At 42.8% G+C, this 24,278-nt stretch overlaps 1 protein-coding gene across 1 annotated transcript; it reads right to left on the bottom strand.

Moving 5' to 3' along the window:
- Positions 1 to 303: 303 nt before the first annotated feature.
- On the bottom strand, positions 304 to 24,201 carry GRTP1 (growth hormone regulated TBC protein 1). Its single transcript, XM_081003232.1, is given in 9 exon segments — positions 304 to 750; positions 1,506 to 1,691; positions 1,803 to 1,975; positions 8,519 to 8,615; positions 11,136 to 11,260; positions 15,650 to 15,808; positions 19,561 to 19,654; positions 19,656 to 19,713; positions 23,578 to 24,201. Coding segments are annotated over 9 exon segments (1,041 nt in total). The 5' UTR covers positions 23,637 to 24,201; the 3' UTR covers positions 304 to 660.
- Positions 24,202 to 24,278: the final 77 nt, after the last annotated feature.

The raw sequence follows: 24,278 nt of genomic DNA, 5'->3' as shown, positions 1-24,278 counted from the left end.
TTCAGAGGTGCAAATAGAAGCTGTGCTTGTTCTAGTAGCCATTCATTCGAAGATCTGCATACCAGATGGCTCCTAATCATACAATTGATTCCCAACACAAACAATTTATTTCAAGAGTCAGCCTACTCCTCTTGGGGGGGGGGGGAATACAGCAAAACCTCCCTGTGCTCAATACATAGACCAAATTCGATTTTTTTAAGGTCAGCAGCATGTAGAAGCATACTGAATATTTCCAGCTGCTGAAGATTCTTCTTAAATACTTCTGCTAGAGGTCTTAGGCCCATTTTACTATGCAAATTCAAGAAGAGGAGATTTCAAAATAGAATTTATTTTGCATTTTTATACTGATATTTATAAATCTATGTATTTAAATATTACAAAATCTTCTGAAGGTATGCAGTGCATTTGTTCCAAAAAAACAAAAACAAAAAAGGTTACCGCCACAGTGACCACATTTTATTCTCATATAACTTAAAGTTTTGTTTTTACAAAAAAATAAAATAATCAAATTACCCAGTTCAACACTTACTTGAAAGCTGGAGAGAATTGGTCATGTCACTCAACACTAATGGAAACTGAAGAAATGGTGTATCAGTGGAATTAAGTGAAGAAATGTGCCCATTTTTTTGCAGCATTTTGTCTATTTTAAATATTGTCCATTTATGTCTGAGCAATCAGATTTCCTCTACAAGTTTCTCGTAGTTTCTCTATTGTAGCCATCCTCAGACTTCCAGGCTCTGTAAATATTTTCTAGAATTAAGAATTTAGAAATTGTTAGTGTAAGTCAGGGCACTCATTCTTTTTACAAGTGGGTTCTTCATTTTACATCCTTGAGTAGTCCCATCACTATAATGGATCTTTCCCTTGGACAACATCAGCGAGGCTGGGGAGCCCAGGACCACCTCCATACACTCTGCCCAGGCTTGTGTCCCAGAGTGGTCACTTCAGTACTGCAAACGATGGGTCAGATTCAGACTTGCTCTTCTGTGAGCAGAAGGGAAGGAGATCCAGTGAAAATTACCACCAGAGCAAAGATGCCGTCTCCCATGCGGCTCCACAGGATCCCTTGAACATCTAATTGCCAGCAGCATTACAGGAGATTAGAGAGAGCATCAGCAAAAAATTGCCTCAATCTCCTCTCTCTAGTGGTATATCCTATAGCGTTTGACCCACTGCTAGTTATATCCAACCAACCCAAGTTCAAGAGCACCATGAAGCACATTGAAGCAATACAGTTGTACCTTGGAAGTCTGTTCGACTTCCAAAACGTTCAAAAACCAAAGCGCGGCTTCTGATTGGCTGCAGGACCTTCCTGCAGCCAATCGGAAGCACCATCGAACGTTCAAAAACTGGAAGAGTCACTTCTGGATTTCGATCATTTGGAAGCCAAAACGTTCAAGAACTAGGCTGTTTGACTTTGAAGGTACGACTGTATGCAGAAAAGCAACAGCAAATAAACAGCATTTCTAGCCAGTTTATAGTTCTCTACAACATGGGACGCCTACCTGCATGAAAGTGTGACACTCCGTTACAAATGGTCCTTTGGTGATCTCTTTAAATCTATCACAGATATCTGGGAAGTTGGTGGCTTCCAAAATGAAAGCTTGGTGGTGCTTAATTAGTGTTAAGGCCACACGAAATATTATTTTTGATCCCTCGTAGAACAAGCAGTCCCAAATTCGAAGTACAGTCTGTAGGAGACAAGATTTTGTTTAAAGGCATCACTAAAGCATATATATAGCCCATGTCATTAACAAAAACAAAACCCACACAGCTAAAAATACCATCAAGTTCTCACTTGCCTCTACTGGAAGAATGTCAATGAACAAACATATAAACCAACGCGATACCAGCAAAGTCCACATGATGCCATGTTTCTCCATTAATTCTGCAACGGCAGGAACTTTCATTTTCACAAGCTCTCCAAGAACTTCTTGATCTGTTTTCAGACCCATCATTTCTGGACTATAATAATCTTTAAGAGGGGGGGAAGGGGGGAAACAAAAGCTAATCACCAAAATGATCCAAGTGCTATCATTCATTAAAAAGAAAAACAGTATATGGGGAAGGGAAAGAGCTCATTTTTCAAAAGGTAAAACTGCAGCATGTCTTTCCACTTCAAGAGTAAAGGGCTCAACTCCACATATTGTGACAGCTGTTAAGAGGGCTCAGATTGCGCTATAACTAGGAGAGGCTGTCAAAGTGCCCTGTGTTCCATGACTTGAGCAGACCCAACTCTCGATACACAAATGCACAGTTGGCAGATAAACAGCTGTGTGTGACTATATGTGGTACCTTTGGGGATTTATCCTTCAAAGCATCTCAGGCCCTACCTATAACATGTGGGTCCACAAAACGTTCGAAGGCCACATGCAATTGTCAGAGTTATTTGAACACGAAAAGGTCTCAGTACGGCTCCATAAATTAGTGCCAGCCTTAGTATGATTTGTCACCACCAAGGACCACACAGTGCAATAGCTCCTCTCACTTATTAAGTTCTGCAAGACTCTCCGAAAACTCAGGGGAAGGGAGGGTTCTTACTTTGTGCACAGTGATCAGGGGCAGCTGGTTGCAAGAATGGTTTTGTGAGCACTGGTAGTCATCAGAAACTACATTTGTGGGTCCCTGGGTCTCATTCTGGATGGGGTCCTGCCTGATAAGCCCTAGAGAAACTGCTCCAAGCTAATTCCCAGTCCATCACAGGCACCTGAAAATATAAAGTTGCTAAATGTAATTCAAGACTACAGAAACTGCTGTTGGCACCATAATAGGCTTGGGGGCAGGTGGCAAAAAAAGTTGTCAGACAGGCAACCAAGTAATCCCATTCAAGTAATCGCCCCCCCTTTTTTTTACATAAACTATTTAAAAGAAATACAGAAAATAAACAGATTTTCTTAAGGAAGCCTCTAGAGGGTGCTCTGTAACTTGGCATAAGTCACTGCATCATGTTCAACATTAATCACTTGATCTGTGGACAGGGAACAGCAGTTGCTGCTTTCAGTCTTCAGAGCAGAAAACGAATGGTAAAGCTCCCACAAGGCTAGCAGGGCACCTTTCCAAGCTGCTAAAAAACGAGACTGAGCCTAGGCGTGCCATTATTGGGTTACTGTGCTTTCATGACCAGAAAATACTAGCACCAACTGAGCATAGAGGTCAAATAGAAATTAAGTTTTCCAAGTCTGTGCCCCAGTGTTCTATGGATTCTGTCTGGCATCACTGCCACGCAGAGTGTGCCTTATTGCACATGGAATATTAACATCCAGGCACAAAATAGAAAGAGGGAGGGCCCTTTCTGCAAAACAGGCAGTGTAGAAAAACATATTTAAAATCAAACCACAAAAATAAAAAAAACAGCAAAACTTGAGATAATAGTACAGTGGTACCTTGGTTTACACAAGGACGCGGGTGGCGCTGTGGTCTAAACCACAGAGCCTAGGGCTTGCCGATCAGAAGGTTAGCGGTTTGAATCCCCGCAACGGGTGAGCTCCCATTGCTCAGTCCCTGCTCCTGCCAACCTAGCAGTTCGAAAGCACGTCAAAGTGCAAGTAGATAAATAGGTACCGCTCCGGCGGGAAGGTAAACGGCGTTTCCGTGCGCTGCTCTGGTTCGCCAGAAGCGGCTTAGTCATGCTGGCCACTTGACCCGGAAGCTGTACGCCAGTAAAGCGAGATGAGCGCCGCAACCCCAAAGTCGTCCATGAATGGACCTAATGGTCAGGAGTCCTTTTACCTTTACCTTGGTTTACAAACAGTCTGGTATGCATATGTTTTGGATTACGAACATGTCAAACCCGGAAGTGCGTGTTCCGGTTTGCAAACTTTTTTTGTATTACAACGCATTTTTTTTTATTATGAACAAATTTGTTTGGAGGCCCCATTGGCGAAAGCGTGCCTTGGGTTACAACCTGTTTTGGTTTACAAATGGACTGCCAGAACGGATTATGGTTGTAAACCAAGGTACCACTGTACTGGAACTCGCAAGAGCCATTTAAATACTACCGAGCAGGGGTAGGGGTAGGCAGGCCTCACCCTGCAGAATTGATCACAAGACACAGTGCATGCACATCATTTGAATGGCAATGCCCATCAACTTTAGGGATGCCCTTGGCCCCTAGGAGTTGGCTCCTAGAGCACCAAGAAAAAGCCCAGAAATGAAGAATTGCTTTTACTGAGTGTTGGAAGATGATCAAGTAGGGCACCAACAAAGATAAGGGGAGAGATTTCCATAGCCAAGGAGCCACTATTAAGAGAGCCTTACACCCAGTAGCTACCTATTTAAAGAATCAAAGCCTATGAGTCAAGCCTATGATCAATGTTAGAAACTGAAATATGAAAGCTAGGGGCACCTTAAACCTTGGTTATGGATGCAACAACAATATGTCTAGGTGCGCTTTTTTATAACAAGAATACAAAGCTGAAAATGAATGAACTGCTGCTAAAATATTATGTTCATTTTTCACATGGTCTGGTCCTTCCCCTGCCCACCCCACTAATATTCTTAAGAGGGTCTCTTCCCCAGTCTTCAGAGAGTAGCTGGAAGTGAGGAGACAGAAAAAGGTCCTCCTTTCTTACACTCTGCAGTTTTAATCCGAAATCTTAGACGCAGTACTGCGCCCAGAGCTCAGGAACTGCCTGCGCTAATGAAATTCCCTGTCGCAAAATGCACCTAGAACAATGGGAGTTCTGAACACTGCCTATGATGGAGATCTTTACCAGTTGAGGCACTCAGAAATGGTATAGTTGGTCCACTAAAAGACTATTATAGCACATCCAATTCTATGGAGTGGCTTAAGCTACAGAGACATTAACTTCTGCTAAGCAACAAACCATCCCGTGTGCATGGACTCAAAGGGGAAAAGTTTCATGGCATATGCCAGGCTTCCTCAACCTCTGCCCTACAGATGTTTTGAGACTACAATTCCCATCATCCCTGACCACTGGCCCTGCTAGCTAGGGATCATGGGAGTTGTAGGCCAAAAACATCTGGAAGAGCAAGTCTGAGGAAGCCTGGCATATGTTGTCACCTACTGCAGCTCAGTGATCAGGGGAGGAGAGAGACTGATTCATGGCGGAGATAAAAACTTAAAATTAACTGTGTCCTGTTTTTAACAATTCTAATCATCCTATGTTAACTTGATTTATTCAGTTCATCTATGAACATGTCTAACTGAGATTTATCCAATGTCCTGTATTACCTGCATCTTTCCCTTCTATCTCGTCATTACTTTGCTTGCCATTCCCACAATTTCAAATATCACTTAATATAATCAAATATGATCAGTTAAAATCTGAAGCATCAAAACCAGCCCTGTGACATTCAAGCTCCTTCGTTTGTGAACAGATTTAGAATGTCCTGTTCTTGGAGCAACCAGCCTTTGAAGTCATGAAATAGCTGGAAGGCTTGAGGCAGCAAGTTTTGTCATAGACCAAGTGAGTTGTATTCGACACTACAAAAAACAACAACACAAAATACACAGCTGCAATAGAGACAAAGGAAAGCTAGCTCCCTTAAGTACCAAACCTGCATTTTACTGAAGTGGTTTTAGTATTTGTGTATCAGCTTGAAAGGCTGTTTGGGAAATCGTTGCAGTGTGATGTTGACGTGTTACTTAACCAACTGTATTAACTGCATTAACTTGCAATTACCAGAGGAAAACCAATGTTTTCACCTGGAAGAGTTCAATAGCTTTTGAGCCTCTCTCTCTCTCATGCAAATTTATGATGTAGTCCAAATATATCCTTGTGAGACACAGGCATAAGAAATTAAAATGTGAGTGCTGGCCATTGTAGGTTTGCACTGGCATTACAAAATAGTTGAAGCTCGATAGGTGTTTGCTTCCTTTTAAAAAAATAGGTAAAAGTGATCTAAGAGATTTTATGTTCCCTATCCAAGTTAGAGAGAGAGTGAGAGAGCGCTGTTTTTCCCAATGTGCTGGATAGAGGTATGCTTTATACTGCTTCCTCTTAACTCACAATATATACCTCTGATTCAGACAACAGCTGAAAACTGCATCTGCTGCAGCACTGACAGAGGAAAAACTCCTAAGATAAGGCACGTGAGATCCCTATAGGGTTATGATGATGCTCAGGTTTGTGCATGCATTCCCCTCATCACTGGGACTCGGTATTTTCACACACTCAGTGGCTTTTAGGGCTCACAATTCAACAGAATTCTGCTTGCCAGATTTGCTTGAGTCTTGATATTACAATCTTTAATAAAGCATCAATAAAGTTGCAGCTGCTTTATTGTCTTATGGGAGAGCCAGTGTGGTGTAGTGGTTAAGTGAGGTGGACTCGTAATCTGGTGAACCGGGTTCGCATCCCCACTCCTCCACATGCAGCTGCTGGGTGACCTTGGGCTAGTCACACTTCTCTGAAGTCTCTCAGCCCCACTCACCTCACAGAGTGTTTGTTGTGGGGGAGGAAGGGAAAGGAGATTGTTAGCCGCTTTGAGACCCCTTAGGGTAGTGATAAAGCGGAATATCAAATCCAAACTCTTCTTCCAAACTCTTCTATGGACCAGTAATGAGATAAGGAATAAAGATTATAAAGGCTATTGTGGACTTGTTCTCTGCCACAAATGGATTAAAAGGAATATCCAGAAATAGAGCATGGTGCAGTTCCCTGACCTTTTCTACTTTTAAATCTCCATCTTCAGATCAACAATGCAAAGAAGCTGAAGAATCAACTTTTGAAACATGGCATATGCATGCCCATTTAGACTTCAACACAAGGTTGCTGTACCCACTTTTGCAAGAAAGTTTTAGAAAAACTTTGGATGTTTAACTGGGAAAAGACAGCCCAAATACTTAACAAAGAAGTCAAAATGAAAATTGGCAAGTTGCAGTCTATATCCAGAAGATTCTAGCCCTCCAACAACATCCCCCAAACACACCTCTTCATTTTTTCCTATGTCAGTGTGTAGTGATTATTCACTCTTGTGAAGACGAGATTAAATGCAGCACTTGGGGACATGGGGGGGGGGGACTATTCCCCAATACTTGGCAGCCCACCCAACTTATGAAAGATGTGCATTTATTCAAACATTTTTTAAAGGAGAAAGAATCAAGGCTATGCTTGCATTCATACTTTTAGGAGCATTTGTTTAAAGGCATCTTTAAAGGCATCTTCTCAGAACTCTCAAAACACCAAAAGCACCTCAATTGTCCTGTCCGCTACTGAGGAACTGATCAGATTTCAAGGATGCTGCAAATAGATCTGTACAATGCTTGAAATTCTGGATTCAGATCCAGCAACTTTGAAATGCTGGATTCAGGTCCAGCAACTTTGAACTCTCTGCTAGGTTGTAGTTACACGTTTTCACTGTGAATTGCTTCTTGTTGGGTAGAGCAGAAAGGGGGAAGAGAGACCGCTATCTGGTGTCTTGAAAATTCCCATTATCTTTGGGATAATGGCTAATAAACTATTTTCAAAAAACGAAAACAAGGAATGTAGCAAAAATAATTCAAAAGCAAACAAGACTTTCAAGATGTCACAGGTTTTGTACCCCAGGCCTTCCTTCTAAAGACATGCTCTAAAAAAAATACATCTAGCAGTTCCAGTTCCAGTCACTGGAAGATGAATGAACCACTAAAGATTCCATTTCCTTTTTAAGAAGCATGCTTTAGAAGTTCCTATTGTACTACACCTTAACTATTTTAATTAACATGCAAATGAACAGAAGTGCTCTGGTTCAATTTTGCAGACTCTTTTTATGTAGGTTTTTCCTTTCCTTGCTGCCTGCCTGCCTTTTGTAAAGGATGAGAAGTACAGCAAAACACCAACTATGTCTATGTCCAGACTGCAGCACTTTATATTGCAGGTGGGAGCTCACATGATGGAATGATGTACCATGAAGAAGACATTCCTCATACACAGATAGCCGGCATGTCAGAAAAGGCTAGGTGAGAAACATCTTCCAGGTTTTCTCTGTGGTACATGCTTTTTGGTATAGAGCAGTGGTTCCCAATTAGGGGCCCGGGGATGCTTTGGGGTCCATGGAACGCATCTAGGGGGGCCACGGCCCCACCCCTTGCCACCCACCACAAATATTTGGGGGGTCATTTTTGCATGGAAATATCACAAATTCTATGGTCTGTTTTAGCTCTGTGCAACTTTCCAATCTCTCTCTCTCTGTGTATATATATATATATATATATATATATATATATATATATATATAGTATAGGATTATGTTGTGATAGGACGTACAGCCTCTTATGGAAGGAAATAACCCAAATGCCAGAAAATGCTATGCTATGTGCTCGCAGATAGTAAAAAGAGAAGAATATATCAACATGTATTTTGCTACGTATACAAAAGGGAAGTGTAAATAGAATGAATAGAGGAATGTGATTGCTATTTCCTACAGAGAACTGCTTTCAATGTAGTAATTGGGTAATTCTCTGGAGTTATGATATTATATGATTAGACTACCCATTTGATAGTCACTCTTACTTAGCTCAAACACAGGAAATTATCTGTGACACAAAGATAGAAATGGTGGGAGTTTGACCTACCAGGCAATATTCGACCAATGAGAGCGTCTAATAACCAAAATGATTCCTCTTCATTCCTTGTGATAAGAATCAGGTAGCCTGCTATGAAATTCATGCCCTAAAACACAAAGGAACAATTTGTCTAATTAGCTTGATACAATGTTGACAAAAGTAATCTTAAAAGGAGCCAAGATAATAAATGCAAGGGGCAGAGGGAGGACCTAATGGTAATTCACGCTTATCAAGAGTCAGTTTTAAAAGTGTTGTGAGCAATTTCTTGCTGCAGATGCAAGAGTAAAACACTTCAATTGCCAAGGCTACATTAAAAGGAAAATAATCTTTGGGCCACTTTGACTTTAAGATCACACAGACTTAAGTCTCCATTTATAGTTGTGCGAAGTCTAGAATTCCACTGCCTTGAATAATGAAGGATGAAAACTGCTTGGATGACCACAAATGAATGCATAAAACAGAAGCGGTATTCAGGGATGTGAATAAGCCCCGTTTTCATTTATTGTTATTTATTAATTTATATACCGCTTATATGCCAAAATGGCTCCCAGTTGTGTTTTTCATTGAGTGTTTACCCCAAGCACACTCCTTTACTTTGAGCCAATGATAATACTCAAACTTTTCCCAGAGTAATTAGGTGTTTTTTTTAAAAAAAATACCAGTTAGGAATTCTACAGCTGACTCCAGAATTACAGCCTGTTCACAGCTTGGCTATTTGAAGTATAACACACAAAGCAACACAGGAAATACAACTGCATTGTTTGGTTTTTGCATCATAAGATGTAACGTTGTTTTATTTTTGTTTCCTTACATTTATGCCCTACCTTTCTTTCATCACAGAACCAAAGGCAGGATGCATGCGGTCCCCAGGCAGTCAGCCATGGACCAGAACCAGATGAGTGCATCATCACAAGCATTGATATAATTTGGGTTAAGTAGCGAAATGGCAATTAACTCAATGATTTATGTGGCTAATTGGCATGGATGTGGCTATTTGGCATGGAGAAGAAAGAGCAGACAAAAGACAGTCTCTGTGCAAGAAATGCATTTTCAATGCTGTCTGTGTGGTGGGGAAGAGTAGGACTGCGTCAAGTTCATCATAATATTAGCTCACATTTGACGGCAACCCTAACCCTATTTACCTGGGAGTTAGCCACCAATGGATTCAATAAGACTTACTTCTGAGTAGACATGGATAGGGTTGTGCTGTTATTTCTATTTCTGCAACACACACACACACACACACACCCCCTGCCATGAATTTCCTTTGCAGCCATCCTAGTCACACTCACAGCAATTGCTAGTCCGCAAGTCTGAAGTGTACAAGTTGTAAGATCGTTTTAAAACATTCATGGACACTAGTATCAATTGCAGTCTGTCAGATCCGGCCTTTGAATGCATCTCCTGTTTCATCTCTTTCTTTTGAAACCTCCCTGAACCTTTCACCAATCACTCTTCTTTACCATTATCTTCCATGGAAAAGAACGAGGTGCTCTCATTTTTATTTCATAAACAATGCATTTGGTTTCAGGAAGGAAGATGGGGGGGGGGGACTGACTCCTGGATAAATGAAGAGTTGTCCCATAACTAGTAGTTCAGTTAATCCAAAATAGTTCCAGTTGTTTTGCTTTTTAATACCAAGAATTCATAACCATCTGTTTGTGCCTAGTGGGCATGGTTCAAAAACGTTTGTTTCCAATTTCCCCCGAAATGTAAAAAAGCTAACAGATGTTGTAAACAGCAACAACAAAACCCTCTATTCTACTTTATGGGGGTATTTGCCCTCCAATTGTGAGGGTACGTTTTCAGCCCTCAGACTGCCAGCTTGCTCAACAATAGCAACCATGGTGACAGAGGGTTATTTGGCACTGCAACAAAAGAGTGCCCCTCAACAGACATTCATGGAGCAAACTAAATTGTACATGCCAGCATAAAAGCTCATGCACTGAAGCATAGTACTGCAGCATACAATAGCAAGGCAACACTAACTTCAGAGTTCACAGTGATGTTTCTCAGGGAGTTAACTGTCAGGCACATTAACATTACAACCATTAGGAAGGTCTTGTTGAAACACAAACTCGAGTGCCCCAGGTTCGCAAGCATTGTCCCACACTTGGTGGGTGTTTGAAAGGACTCAAAGCAATCTGCCCCCACCCGCTAGTGCACTTTTTTCAGCAAGCAATCTTTTACCTTGCAGAAAAGGCTTCGCCTTCTTTTAAAGAAACGTCTAATTTTTGCTTTAAAAAGGTCTCCCAACCAATGTTGAGGTTTACAGTGCATTTTAGAGAACAGTAGCAACTCACTTTATACCTACGGCAGTTTGATATGCAATGATGGTGTAAGTTCGATAGGTATTGTTCGCATGTGAGGTGATGCGAGGGTCTCTGAGCACCAGTCACAAGAGGCTGTTTTGGATAGGGCTGGGAAGTTCCAAATAAAGGAGCAAACTGGAAAGTACTAAACTATGGCAAAATTAAGATATTGACTAAGGACTAAAATAGAAGGGTGGGAAGGTTAAGTGCATGAAATCTACATTTCTCAAATCTTGCATTGCCATCAAGGCCACCCAAGTTGTAAATGCTTCACTTTAAAAGAAGCTCACGATTGCATTCCGAATGTCACATACCTGGCAGTATCCCACAGACTGATTATGGTGCCCATATGCCACTAATACGTTGTAGAGTGTCTTCTGTAAGCAGGGATCAGCAGTTTTGCGGAACCTTACATTATCCGGAAATGTCCTATTCATGTCTAAAATGTAAAAAAAGGAAACAGCAAAAATTAAAAATGTATCTATAAAGCAATATGATTCATGGACCAAAGTCTTGGGATCTGAAGTTGCCTTCTCACCCATGAACTCAATAGTTGACAGCATGTTATCTTTCTGGGATTCCCTGACTGATCAACAATACGGTTCAGCTGTCCTATTGAAAGAATCGAAGCAGCCTTATGGATGCATGACTTGTGTGTGTAGGGGATGCTCAAATACAGATCTGAACAAGCAGAACAGGGTCATGATTTTAGCCCTGTCCTCAATATCAGGTTGTTTTTAAACATCTGCACATTGAACATGGTTTTCTGTACGGGAAGAAGATCAGCATTACAGGCTTTAAGAAACCTTTTATTCTTCAGCAATGCAGGCAAAATGCTATATGTCTATAAACAGGGAAGGTTGACTCTAAACAACTCTGAAATAGACTGTAATTCACAACAGCTCATGCCATAATAAATTTGTTGTGTCTTTAAAGGTGCCACAACTGTGTGTCTATTTCGTCTGTCGACTGTCCATGGATTTAACATTATCCCATCTCCCTCAGGACTGCAGAGAAGTCTTTTATTGTTTCTTTGCATTCCAGGGATTATCCTTTACAAGATTCCAATGACCTTGAATAATCACCATAGTTGCTTGCCTAGAACATTAACTATGTGGTGGTATCGCTGCAGTCATCTTAATGTTTGTACTGCATTGCTTTTAAAGGGTTTCTGTACACTGCCTTGATATTCTGAGAGGCTTGTTATACTTGCAGAAACTGACATTTTATTCTAGAATCAACAGAGAAAGAGTACCCCCCCCCCAATATAATCCAAACATAATCTAGATCTAATGCATTTATTTATTGCCCCTGAAAAGCATTGCTTGTGAAATTGGTTTCACTCCAAAAATAAAAGTTCATTGCAAATCAGTTCTCTGTAACCCCCCGTGTGAAAACCAATGCGTACAGTTCCAGCAATGGGAACAGGGAGGTACCCACACCAGGCCTAATGATGTTGTGGGTGAGCATCACCACTTCCTTCTTCATTCATTTGTAGCATGTGCAGGGAGGGAAAGGCATGACTGATAAAGGGGAGAGTTTTAAAATGCATAGCCAGTAACCCTTGTGGACGACAGGATCTAGCAACAATCTAAACTGAAAGCAGCATGTTGAGGACAACCATGAATGATTCTGGACTGAGAAAAACTACATTTCTGTGCTATGGTTTAACTGGACTTCTCCGTGACCCTTCCCCTCTGCAGGGAGGTGGGACCAATTCGGATGGTCCACCCCCGCCACTTAATGGATCCAAATGGTTTCCAGAGAGTGGTAGGGGATGCTTTATCCCATGTTGATGGCCTTTCAGCTGATTCCCTGGTGGCCCGCTGGAATGTGGAGTTAACCAGGGCTATCGACTGTCTGGCTCCGAAGCGCCCTCTCCGATTGCATGGAGCCCGGACAGCCCCGTGGTTTTCTTCGGAGCTGAGGGCGATGAAACAATCGTTGAGACGGCTAGAGCGTCGGTGGCAGAAAACTCACTCCGAATCTGACCGGACACAGGTTAGAGCTCAACGTCGAGCCTACCAAGTGGCGATAGCAACGACGAAGAAGACTTTCTTCACCGCCTCTATTGCATCTGCAGAAAATAGTAGCAGGAGACTCTTTCAGATGGTTCGCAATTTAACGGAACCACCTTTACCACCGGGGCCTTGTAAAGACCCCAAGATCTCCTGCAACGATTTTGCAAAGTTTTTTGCAGATAAAATCACTCATATTCAGAAGGAGCTAGACACCACCGTGGGAGCAGGGCTGGGGCGGGAGAGTGCTAGAGCTCTGTCTGGTCAAGTTGCATGGAATCAATTTCAATCCGTTACCCCCGAGGATGTGGACAGGCGGCTTGGACGCGTGAAACCAACCACCTGTCTCCTTGATCCTTGCCCATCCTGGCTAATAAAAGCAAGCTGGGAAGGGCTGGGCAATGGGCTCTGCGGGGTGGTGAATGCTTCCCTCTGTGAGGGAACATTCCCAGATCCGCTGAAAGAGGCGGTCATTAAACCGCTTCTTAAAAAACCATCTTTAGACCCGGCCAGTATGGCCAACTATCGCCCAGTCTCAAATCTTCCATTCTTGGGCAAGGTGATTGAGCGCGTGGTTGCTGAACAACTCCAGGCACGCCTGGAGGATGTGGACCATTTGGATCCCTTCCAGTCGGGATTCAGGCCTCATCATGGGACTGAAACTGCCTTGGTTGCGCTGGTTGATGATCTCCGGCGAGCTAGGGACAAAGGTGAGAGTTGTTTCCTAGTTCTGCTGGATCTCTCAGCGGCCTTTGATACAATCGACCATAACATCCTTCTGGACCATCTAGAGGGGCTGGGGGCACTGTTATACGGTGGTTCCGCTCCTTCCTCCTGGGCCGTGTTCAGAAAGTGGTGGTGGGGGATGAGCGTTCAGACCCCTGGGCCCTCACTTGTGGGGTGCCTCAGGGTTCCGTCCTCTCCCCCATGCTTTTTTAACATCTATATGAAGCCGCTGGGAGAGATCATCAGGAGGTTTGGACTGGGTGTCCATCAATATGCAGATGATACCCAGCTCTACCTCTTTTTCAAATCAGAACCAGTGAAGGCGGTGAAGGTCCTGTGTGAGTGCCTGGAGGCGGTTGGAGGATGGATGGCGGCTAATGGATTGAAGTTGAATCCTGACAAGACAGAAGTACTGTTTTTGGGGGACAGGGGGCGGGCTGGTGTGGAGGACTCCCTGGTCCTGAATAGGGTAACTGTGCCCCTGAAGGACAAGGTGCGCAGCCTGGGAGTCATTTTGGACTCACAGCTGTCCATGGAGGTGCAGGTCAATTCTGTATCCAGGGCAGCTGTCTAACAACTCCACCTGGTACGCAGGCTGAGACCCTACCTGCCCGCGGACTGTCTCGCCAGAGTGGTGCATGCTCTAGTTATCTCCTGCTTGGACTACTGCAATGCGCTCTATGTGGGCTACCTTTGAAGGTGACTCAGAAACTACAACTAATCCAGAATGCGGCAGCTAGACTGGTGACTGGGGGCGGCCACCAAGACCACATAACACCGGTCTTGAAAGACCTACATTGGCTCCCAGTACGTTTCCGAGCACAATTCAAAGTGCTGGTGTTGACCTTTAAAGCCCTAAACGGCCTCGGCCCAGTATACCTGAAGGAGCGCCTCCACCCCCATCATTCTGCCTGGACGCTGAGGTCCAGCGCCGAGGGCCTTCTGGCAGTTCCCTCATTGCGAGAAGCAAAGCTACAGGGAACCAGGCAGAGGGCCTTCTCGGTAGTGGCGCCTGCCCTGTGGAACGCCCTCCCATCAGATGTCAAAGCGATAAATAACTACCTGACATTCAGAAGACATCTTAAGGCAGCCCTGTTCAGGGAAGTTTTTAATGTGTGATATTTTACTGTATTTTTGGTTTCTATGGAAGCCGCCCAGAGTGGCTGGGGAAACCCAGCCAGATGGGCGGGGTACAAATAATAAATTATTATTATTATATTATTATTATTATTATTATTATTATTATTACTATGGATGGGTCAGTGTATACACAACCTCACTTGAGACCTATGGAGATACTGCTGGTACCAGTCTGGCAGACTATCAAGCCAAATAATCCATTTGAGCAGGAAAAGATAGATAGATAGATAGATAGATAGATAGATAGATAGATAGATAGATATAGATATATAGATACACACACACATATATTGGTACCTCGGGTTAACTTAATTCGTTCTGGAGGTCTGTTCTTAACCTGAAATTGTTCTTAACCTGAAGCACCGCTTTAACTAATGGGGCCTCCTGCTGCCGCTGCGCCGCTGCTGCATGATTTCTGTTCTCATCCTGAAGCAAAGTTCTTAACCCAAGGCAATATTTCTGGGTTAGCGGGGTCTGTAACCTGAAGCGTCTGTAACCTGAAGTGTATGTAACCCGAGGTACCACTGTACAGTATATGCATAGGAATTGCCAAGAGAATGTCCCACACTGAACACAAACACCATTGCTTCTGCAAAGGGTCAGGTTTTCATTTGTCTCCAAAACCAAGGCACAAGTCCACAAAGGCACCAGGCAAAAACGTTTCTCTATAAGCCAGGCCTTTGACTGATTAACATTATATGGCATTTTAAATGTGTTTGTGGGAGGGGTGCTACTGGTTTGTTTGTTTTTTTGTTTTATTACGTATTTTGTGTCCTGATTTTGTATATTTATGTTGTGAACCACCCTGTGGTCTTCAGATGAAATACAATATACAAACAAACAAATTCCCACACTTGTCTCTCTATCCATGGAATACTTGGCTACAGGCTCCTTGGTAAACAGCAGACTAGATTGGACAACCACATCTATGTTGAGATGCTAACCTGTCTTAATTGTGTCCACGAGCTTCTCATTTTTGTCTCCTTCAAGTAATTTCTGGTAGTATCCAGGGTTTTGTTCCATGTGGGACTGAGCACCACTCACCACCATCCAAACCAGTGCACGGTGCTCATTTGGAATGCCTTTCCTGATATAGCGTTTTACTGCAAAAGAAAAAGCACACCAGTTGATATTTCAAGCATTATATTTGGATACTTAAAATACAAAAAAAAAAAAAAAAAAAAAAAAACAAACTCCAAGGGAAGTAAAAGGACATCAAGGTAATTAGTGTGGCAAGGACAGCCCAGTCACTGATGGGTGGGGTACAAATGAAATTATTATTATTATTAACCAGCAATTCCACAAACAAGAGCTTGAAACCAACATTTGTGTGACCTTAGTAAGAAAGGTAGGAAACTTCAGTGACAAGAGGAAGACACAAAAAGCAGACAAGTGCCTTTTTCAGATGACCACAAAAATCCTGAGAGAGAGGTAGTTTGTGTGTATCATGGAGGAGGGCAAAAAGGAGGTGATTTGTTTATTTATTCTCATCTTTTTCTACCTTCCTTTATTTATACCCGCCATGGAAGGAGCACTTGTTTCAACGTGGGCTATTAGTACAACCAAACACTCCTGGGTTTTCCAGGTTAATCGTTTTTAAAGTTGATTAGTATACCTTCTGTTTTAATACTTTTTAGCTTTCCAAAACGTTTTACAGATTCTAAATGATTGTACCCGCACCCTACTTGTGCTGATCTATGACTGTAATAAAGATTTGATTGACTGATCAGGTCGATCAGGAATATGAAAATCTCCCTACAATTCTAAAATAAATTAAAAATCTGGCTCAGAAAATGCTGCCAATATTCCGATAGCCAAAAGATTCCCATCTACAAAAAAGGATTGGGGTGGAGAATCTATTCATGCATTTTTAGTGTATGGATATTACAGTATGTGGATATTTATGGCTAAGCAAAGCACCGTATTTGAATATTGTTTCCATAATGTCTCTTGCATTTGCAGCTAACCCTTTCCCATCATGGCTATTGATTTTAAAAGTAAAGCTAGCTTAAAACACAGCTCAATCCGATGCTGCAATCGGATATAGCCTCATGACTTTGGTAGACAGTGGAAGGGGAATGCAACCCTGAGGTTACATTGTTCTTTAATGTTGTTGTTGTTGACAGCAAAGCCACGAGTCCAGGGCCGGCCATACCATGATGTAGAGTGAGGTAGCTGCCTCAGGTGGCAAATTCAGAGAGCTGGACATTGGCTAGAAAGGTGTGCCATGTGGTCTGCCCTACAGCCTCTAAGCTAGCTTCCTGCCCTAGCATGGCTGACACACCAGTGACACAACCCGCCTCAGGCGGCATGCTCCTCCCACCCCACCAGGGCGTGGGTCCGGATCTGTGGTGATGGGGAAGCATCCATGGCATGCCTCAGGTGCCAGAAGGCCTTGAGCCAGCCCTGCAGAGGCCTATAATGAGGGAAAGTAAATTTAAGTTATGGAGGCCATTCATTCCTTTCTCAGATACTGTCCTTCATCTGAACATCACAAGGTTGAGAGAGAGAATGTCTATAAACCACAGCAACTCCCCCTTCCCAGCCCTCAAGTCTGCTCTGATGCTGCCCTGAGTATCCAGGTGGGCACAGCTATGTGAGACCAACTCCCTTCTGCTCGCTTACCCAGGTTTCAGTGATACGGACCAGACCAGCTTCCTCATCTATAATCAGAGCATGGAAGAGGGATGAGGGAGGTCTTACTCAGAGCCAGCCTGGCATTCAGCAACAGAAGTCATAGACCTAAGGGCTGGCTGAAGGGACAACAGCAATTCCCCAGGTTAGAGGAAGGGCTAGCACACGGCATAGTCACCAGCGGCCTGTGCTGTGTGCCTCTTACCTGGCCTGCCCCACTTCCCCCTACCCTGAACCACTGTGACTGGAGGCCCCTGTGTTCTCTCCAGTTCCTCTCCTCCCAGACACATCTGACTTCCCTCAATAAAAACAAACAACAAAAACAAACCCACACAAATTTAAAACAGTTAAAACAATTGTTAATTGTAGCAGTCTCTGCTTTTGAAGCTGGTGCTGCAGCCGGGAGACATACTATTGTATACCTCCATAATCTATCTTTTGAGGGTGCTTTTAAAAAAAAGAAAAATGTGTGTATACGTAGGGGAGAGCAGAAGAACCCAAAATACCTCTCAAACTGTTCCATTTTGGGTTTTAGCCAACTTCTACCTACACCCATTAAGGATTACAAAATTAAAACTTTATCAATAATCTTTTAAGGAGATGGTGTGTTTTTTTACTTTCAGTTTAAATGGAAGCCAAGTTTCACAAATTTAGCTCGGTGCTGGGGCAATGCCACCTGGGGTGCCTAGAATATTGTGCTGGAATTTAGAAAAGATGTGTAGAGCCAGCACCTAAAGAGACACAGGCGCAGAAAATATTTAAATATTTTGCCAGCTCTGATTAGCTTAATCACTTTCCAGTTTGGCAATAAGCCAGTGGTTGGGCCTAATTATGATAAACAGCCACTAATAATCAGTGGCATCTTACTCGCCCAACTGGTTATAGCAGTTTCGTATGTACAGGAAAACTGTATAATTGCAAGTTACTTGTTACCATTCCAGCAGTAAGCTGCAATTGTTGTGCAAACACCGAGTCATGAACTCGCCCAGTTCTCTTCACAGAGGAATAAGTTACGCATATCTGACTGTGAAATTCCCCTTTTCCTATTCAGCCCATGAAGGCTTTGAATATGCAAACGTGAAAATATTTTAATTAGCTTCAGTGTCATGATTTCGTCCTCAAACTTTGTCCTACTCACTAAACTCACTAAATGAGTTTGATCTCATTAGCTTGGATTCCACCTTCATGACCAGAGTCCTGTTCCAAGGAATGGGGCCCTTTCATATCCTCTTCCTGCTGAATGCCCTATGTATTTCCTGAAAATCTGCCCCCAAGTGTTGGGGAACCTTCTAGAACAGTATGAGAGGCAGCACAGGGGGAATCTGCAACAACAACAACCACCACCACCACCCACCAACAACAACCATAGACTAAGAAGAAGTGCCTTGTTGTTCATCTTGGAGAAACTTTGGAATCAATAGGTATTTGGAATGATTAATTAATTAAACTTTATTTTATTGCTTCAGCTTCAGTAATGTACATTTAAAGGAACAAGCTTCTATACTTCCTTTCAGCATTTACATTTGCTTTTATAATGACGCATTTGAAAACCTACATTTCCAAACATGCCATATTTAAAACATGGTGAGGGAACAGAAACGCTGGAGAGAAAAAGAGTGTTTCTATTCATGGCAACTCACTGTGCTGCATTTGAAACAAGTAGCTGCTCCTACCAAACATCCGTAGTAGCCAACAGATTATTTCTTACAAGGACAGAATTTACGTAGAAATGAAAGCAATTAATCAGCGATCAACTGTCAAAAACAGGGGTTACCCTCCTTGCAGTTTCCCCATAAACTCTATTCATTTGGGCTGTAATTTGTATGCCTGTTTACCTGGGAGTAAGCCCTACTGAATTCACTAGAACAGGCTTCCTCAACCTCAGCCCTCCAGATGTTTTGAGACTACAAATCCCATCATCCCTGACTACTGGTTCTGCTAGCTAGGAATCATGGGAGTTGTAGGCCAAAAACATCTGGAGGGCCAAGGTTGAGGAAGCCTGCACTAGAATATACTTCAGAGTACATTTGTATAGATTACATTGTTTGTTCAGAAAGAATCAAAGTAAGGTCTAAAGTGGGGTAGGTGTAAGACACTGGCACTACAATAAATGTGAAAACAATGTCCACCTCCCCCTATTGAAAAACTCCTATTGAAAAGATTCAAGCAAGATTTCATACAGGAGAAGGAAACAAGGAACAGCTTCATATTGGAATATTACCTTTTAAGCTTTTCGGTACACCGCGGTTACCCTTTAAAAGCTTGGACCATTTAATTGCCCTCCTAGTGAGTATCACTAGGTATCTAGAAAAAAAAATCTTCATATGATGTATAGTCAAAGTTTGCTGGCCTTTCAAACCCATATGGATCCACTCTGCAACAGAAGGGAAATCATTGTACACACATATTAGTTTTATGTAGTTATATAAACTTCACATACCTAAATTAAAACTTTTTTTTCCAGAAATGCAGCTTAGAGGGAGGAAAAACTGGACTTTAAAATGTCAGAATGAAAAATGTTTTATCGACTGGAAATGCCAACATGGGCTCAATAAACCTTCCAGAAGTTTAGAAGATGTGTCTGCTTTTGTAGACACCCAGCTAACACCCATTAGCTTTGGTGGTGGTTGATGCTAATTAGGACTGATAGGGAAGAAGACAAAGAGGCCAACAGTAGGTGGAGCCAGAACAAATGAGAGGAAGAGCAAATTTATTTTTGCCCCCATCATCTTCCCTGCTGAGTCTACAATGGCAACACTAAGGAAGGTTACAGTTGGTTCTACCCTGAGGGATAACCAGCCTCATATAACTAACATGCTTAAGTCTAATTAATGCATGGAAGGGTTAATGCCATAGAGTATGTGGTCCTGCCAGGCTTAGCTAGGTCACTCCCCTTGGGAGGAAGATAATTGGGCCTACTGCTGTACCTAAGTAGACCCCAGAAGCTCAACATGCGAGGTCTGAGCTAGTTGCTCCAAGATCAGACCACATGGCTCTAGTAAGCCTCTTCTGAGTTTCTATACCAGAGATTTAGGAACTTTCAGCAGTGTAACTAAGCCAAGTTTTACTGCCTATGCTTTTTAAATGCTGTGTGGAAAAGCATATGAACCTAACCTTTGGAGAGTTTAACTTACCAAGTTTGTGGACTTTTTCTATGCTAAGGGAAGAGGGGGACTTTGGAAGGAACTTAGAAGGACATATTTTAATCATCTATTTCACACTTTACTTTCCTGCGTATTTTGTGATTTTTATGTCTGCTGGAGTTCTCTCACCAAAGAGTACTTGCCCCAAACGTGGATCTTGGCATCCAGGGAATTCTTTTACATACTTATTTTTTCCTTCCAAGTAACACTTTCAACCTATCTTATAGGGCTGTTGTAAAGATTACACTGTATATAAAGCACATTATAACCTGGTAATTATTTTTATCTAACCAGGACATTGATGGACCATTTATACAGAGTAATATCATTGAATGTTTTGTAATTTTAATCCTGATTATTTTTCTTTTTATTAGTACTTGTTACAAATCAACAATCTTTTCAGTGACCAGAGTTTTACCTCAGTTTTACAGTCATGGTTTACTCAGGCAAGTGATAGCACACTCTTGCAGAGAGTAGACAAGGCCTTTTTCAGGTCACTTGTGTGTTTTGCATTAAATTCCGAACCTCATCAAGCTCTGTATAATGGGACCAATATTGATTTACATGGTTGCTTATCTAAATGCATACATAAGGCAGGTCAATCAATCCATTTTCTGCTCCCTTTAGCCTCTGGCTATTAGCTGCTTGAAAACAGACAAACGAGAGAATAAAGTATCACCGCTTAAGACATTTCCAATAAATTGTATCAGTTTTACCATGTACTTATAAAGGGAAATGTTCAGCTACAGGACATGTGCTTAAGTGCCATTGGTTTCAACTGAACTTAAGCATGCATAACTGTGCAGATTTAATCACTGCAAAAGTTCAGGAAAGCTCAGCGCTTCAGCACAAACAAGTTGTATATTTAGCATTCAAACGCAAAAGGCACAACTTTCTCAAGCCTCCCAGAAAAGCACGCATGGGACTTTGGATAATAATGTAATTCTTAAAAAGTACACTTCCAAAAGAGATGGCCACAATACCTCCTAATTGCTCAACCGCAATTTATACATACAGCAGTGTGGGTGAGCAAGCCTTTCCTGGACTGCACTACTAATACAATATGTTTCTATGCTGCACCGTTAAAAAAAAAAAAAGTATCGCACTGTGTTTCCTTGTAACTTAAGACTTCATGTTTCCACATTCCATTTGGTCTTTTCAGCCTTGTTGGGAGGATGGCATTCAAACAAGCGAGGTTCCAACTAGAACCCCATCGTTCTGCCCGGAGATTGAGGTCCAGTGCCAAGGGCCTTCTGGCGGTTCCCTCCCTGCGAGAAGCAAAGCTACAGGGAACCGGGCAGAGGGCCTTCTCGGTAGTGGCACCCAGTGGGGCCCGCCCTGTGGAACGCCTTCCCATCAGATGTCAAAGAGATAAACAACTACCTGACATTTAGAAAACATCCGAAGGCAGCCCTGTTTAGGGAAGTTTTTAATGTGTGACATTTTAATGTATTTTTAATCTTTGTTGGAAGCCCCCCAGAGTGGCTGGGGAAACCCAGCCACATGGGAGGCATACAAATAATAAATCATCATTATCATTATAGAATCTGAAGTGGTACAGCTCAGGAGAAAAGCTTTTATTAGTCAGTGGCAGCTCTTGGGGTGTCAAATTAAAAAATTCAGCACCTCTCATGCTCCATTCTAAATTGCAGCTATGGCGTCCCCAAGGCTCCACGCCTAACTGGTTGCGCTCTCCTTAATCTGCCTCTGCTACTGTATTGTATAAACGGCTGTGCCTGATAATATGCACCAGGACAAAGAATACTGCAATGGCAGTGTTACTCTGAATCCCAGTTGCTAGGATTCACAAGTGGGGAGAGTGTGCTGGTGCACTCAAGTCCTGCTTGTGGACTCCCCATAAGCCTCTGGTTGGCCACTGTTGAGAACAGGATGTGGAACAATTATGGATCTTTCATCTGATCCAGCAGGGCGGCTCTTCTTATGTTACTTCCTTGCATAGCCATTAGCCACTGTCAGGTGATAAACAGGGAAATGATGGTCAGCCCATCCTTGATGTCTCTATCTCTCTGCAGAAATTCCACTGAGCCTTTTTTCCAGCTACAAGGAAATTTATAAACATAACTTCCATCTAGACAGCATTCAGCCTTTCCATATTCTCCAGTGATTACCAACCTCTGCGCTCCCATATTTATAATATTTCTGTATTTATAGAGTACTACAGTACACAAATTGTTTTGATATTTCTTATAATAACAAGGGCTTCTTGTTTAAAGTATTTTAGACAGCCTTTCGGGACAGAGTCTATTATAGTTTTAATTTTTATTTCACAAATTAAGCATTTTCCTAAAGTTCTATGTGGCAATAACAATAGGGATGATGGGTGGGGGGATTGGGGAGAGATTTTTTAAAAAATTAAATCTGCTATTTTATGAAGTTAAGATGCCACTAAGTGTAAAGAACTGAAATAAATTAATTTTCAAGTGGATTGAAATTTTCAAGTTCATTCTTTCCATGTAACCTTCCAAAGGGAGTAGGTGTTTACTGTGGCAGCTGTAAACGACTAATCCTGGCAGTGAAAGGTTTGTTTTATTATAAGAAAACCTGAAAGAGTAACAAATCAAGATCTTTGGTAAGAGGGTTTTGAAAGTTTAATTATTGGGGGGGGGGGCAATGTAGTTAGCTTAATTAACTTATCCAGTGAATTAAACAGCCATACCAACACTGCCAACTGAAACCTGAAGGGCAGAAATAACTGCCCCACTGTGTACTCAGTAACCAAAGGGGAATTCATGCAATACAAACTTTAGCTGAAAACCACACGCAAGAAGAGCTTTCAGTAGGGAATGGGGCACTCCCAGCATCGATTTACCCCAAACGTAAATAAGTTTTCTGGGTTGCCTTTCTCAAGCAAATCCTGCTGCTGTTTTTTTTTTTCTTTTTAACTTCCTGCTGTATCACAGATACACCTGAGGGGCCACTTAACACCAACCCAGGAAGATATATATATATATATTTACGTTTGTGGCATGATATATAGAGAGAATATTACTATATAGAATATTAAGGGCACACATACAAAAAGCAGGAGGGCAAGCCAAGAGCGCTCTCCATTATTCTGCAAGGGCGCAACCTACCTGTGGACGTTGCTCTCGCGGTTCTCGCGCTTCGCCCGCCGCTCTTCCTCCCCGTCCATGGGAAGGGAGTACGCCGGGTTTCTCCAGCACAGAATGGTCGAACCCCCGCCCGGCCCGGCGCGGCCTCGCCGCTGCCGCCTCCGCCTCCTCCTCCTCCTCCCCTTGCTGGAGACGAGTCAAAGTCCCGCCACTCTTATCAAAGGAGAGCGCGCCTCCTCCCTCTTCTTACGCTCCGAAGTTGTCTGGGGAAAAAGTGCCTTTGGCGAGGTGGGAGAGAAGGGAGCGGGCGGTTTCCAGAGCAGGGCAGCCTGCAGTAGAAAATGTGTTCACATTGGAGGGGGGTGGGAGGAAAAAGAAGCGTCTCCAAAGTTCCACAGCGTCGCCCTTCAAGGACAGGGAACAGAGCGGCGCGCGGAGCTTATCCCTTTCTGTCTGCGCTTTTTCAGACCAGTCTGTTTTCTCCCCCCGCGCCAGTGTGGGAGAGTTTAGCTTATTTGCGGCTCCCACCGCCAGCCGCGTTGGGAATTGCGCCTCCTTAAGGACAGCGCCGGGGCAAACGGCTCCTGAGGTAGAGCGATTTAGGAGCGCAGCTGAGAAGCCTCCCTTTCTCCGGGTGGCTGAGCGCGCGACTGGCTCCTCCTCAACCTGCTGTTTCGCTCCTTCTTCGCCTCGGGTTGCGCGCGCACCTCCCCATAAAAACC

The sequence above is a fragment of the Podarcis pityusensis genome, assembly GCF_964106645.2.
Source record: "Podarcis pityusensis genome assembly, chromosome: 4".
Lineage (NCBI taxonomy): Eukaryota > Metazoa > Chordata > Lepidosauria > Squamata > Lacertidae > Podarcis > Podarcis pityusensis.
Note: the sequence above shows the minus strand (reverse complement) of the source record. Positions and strands in the feature narration are given on the sequence as shown.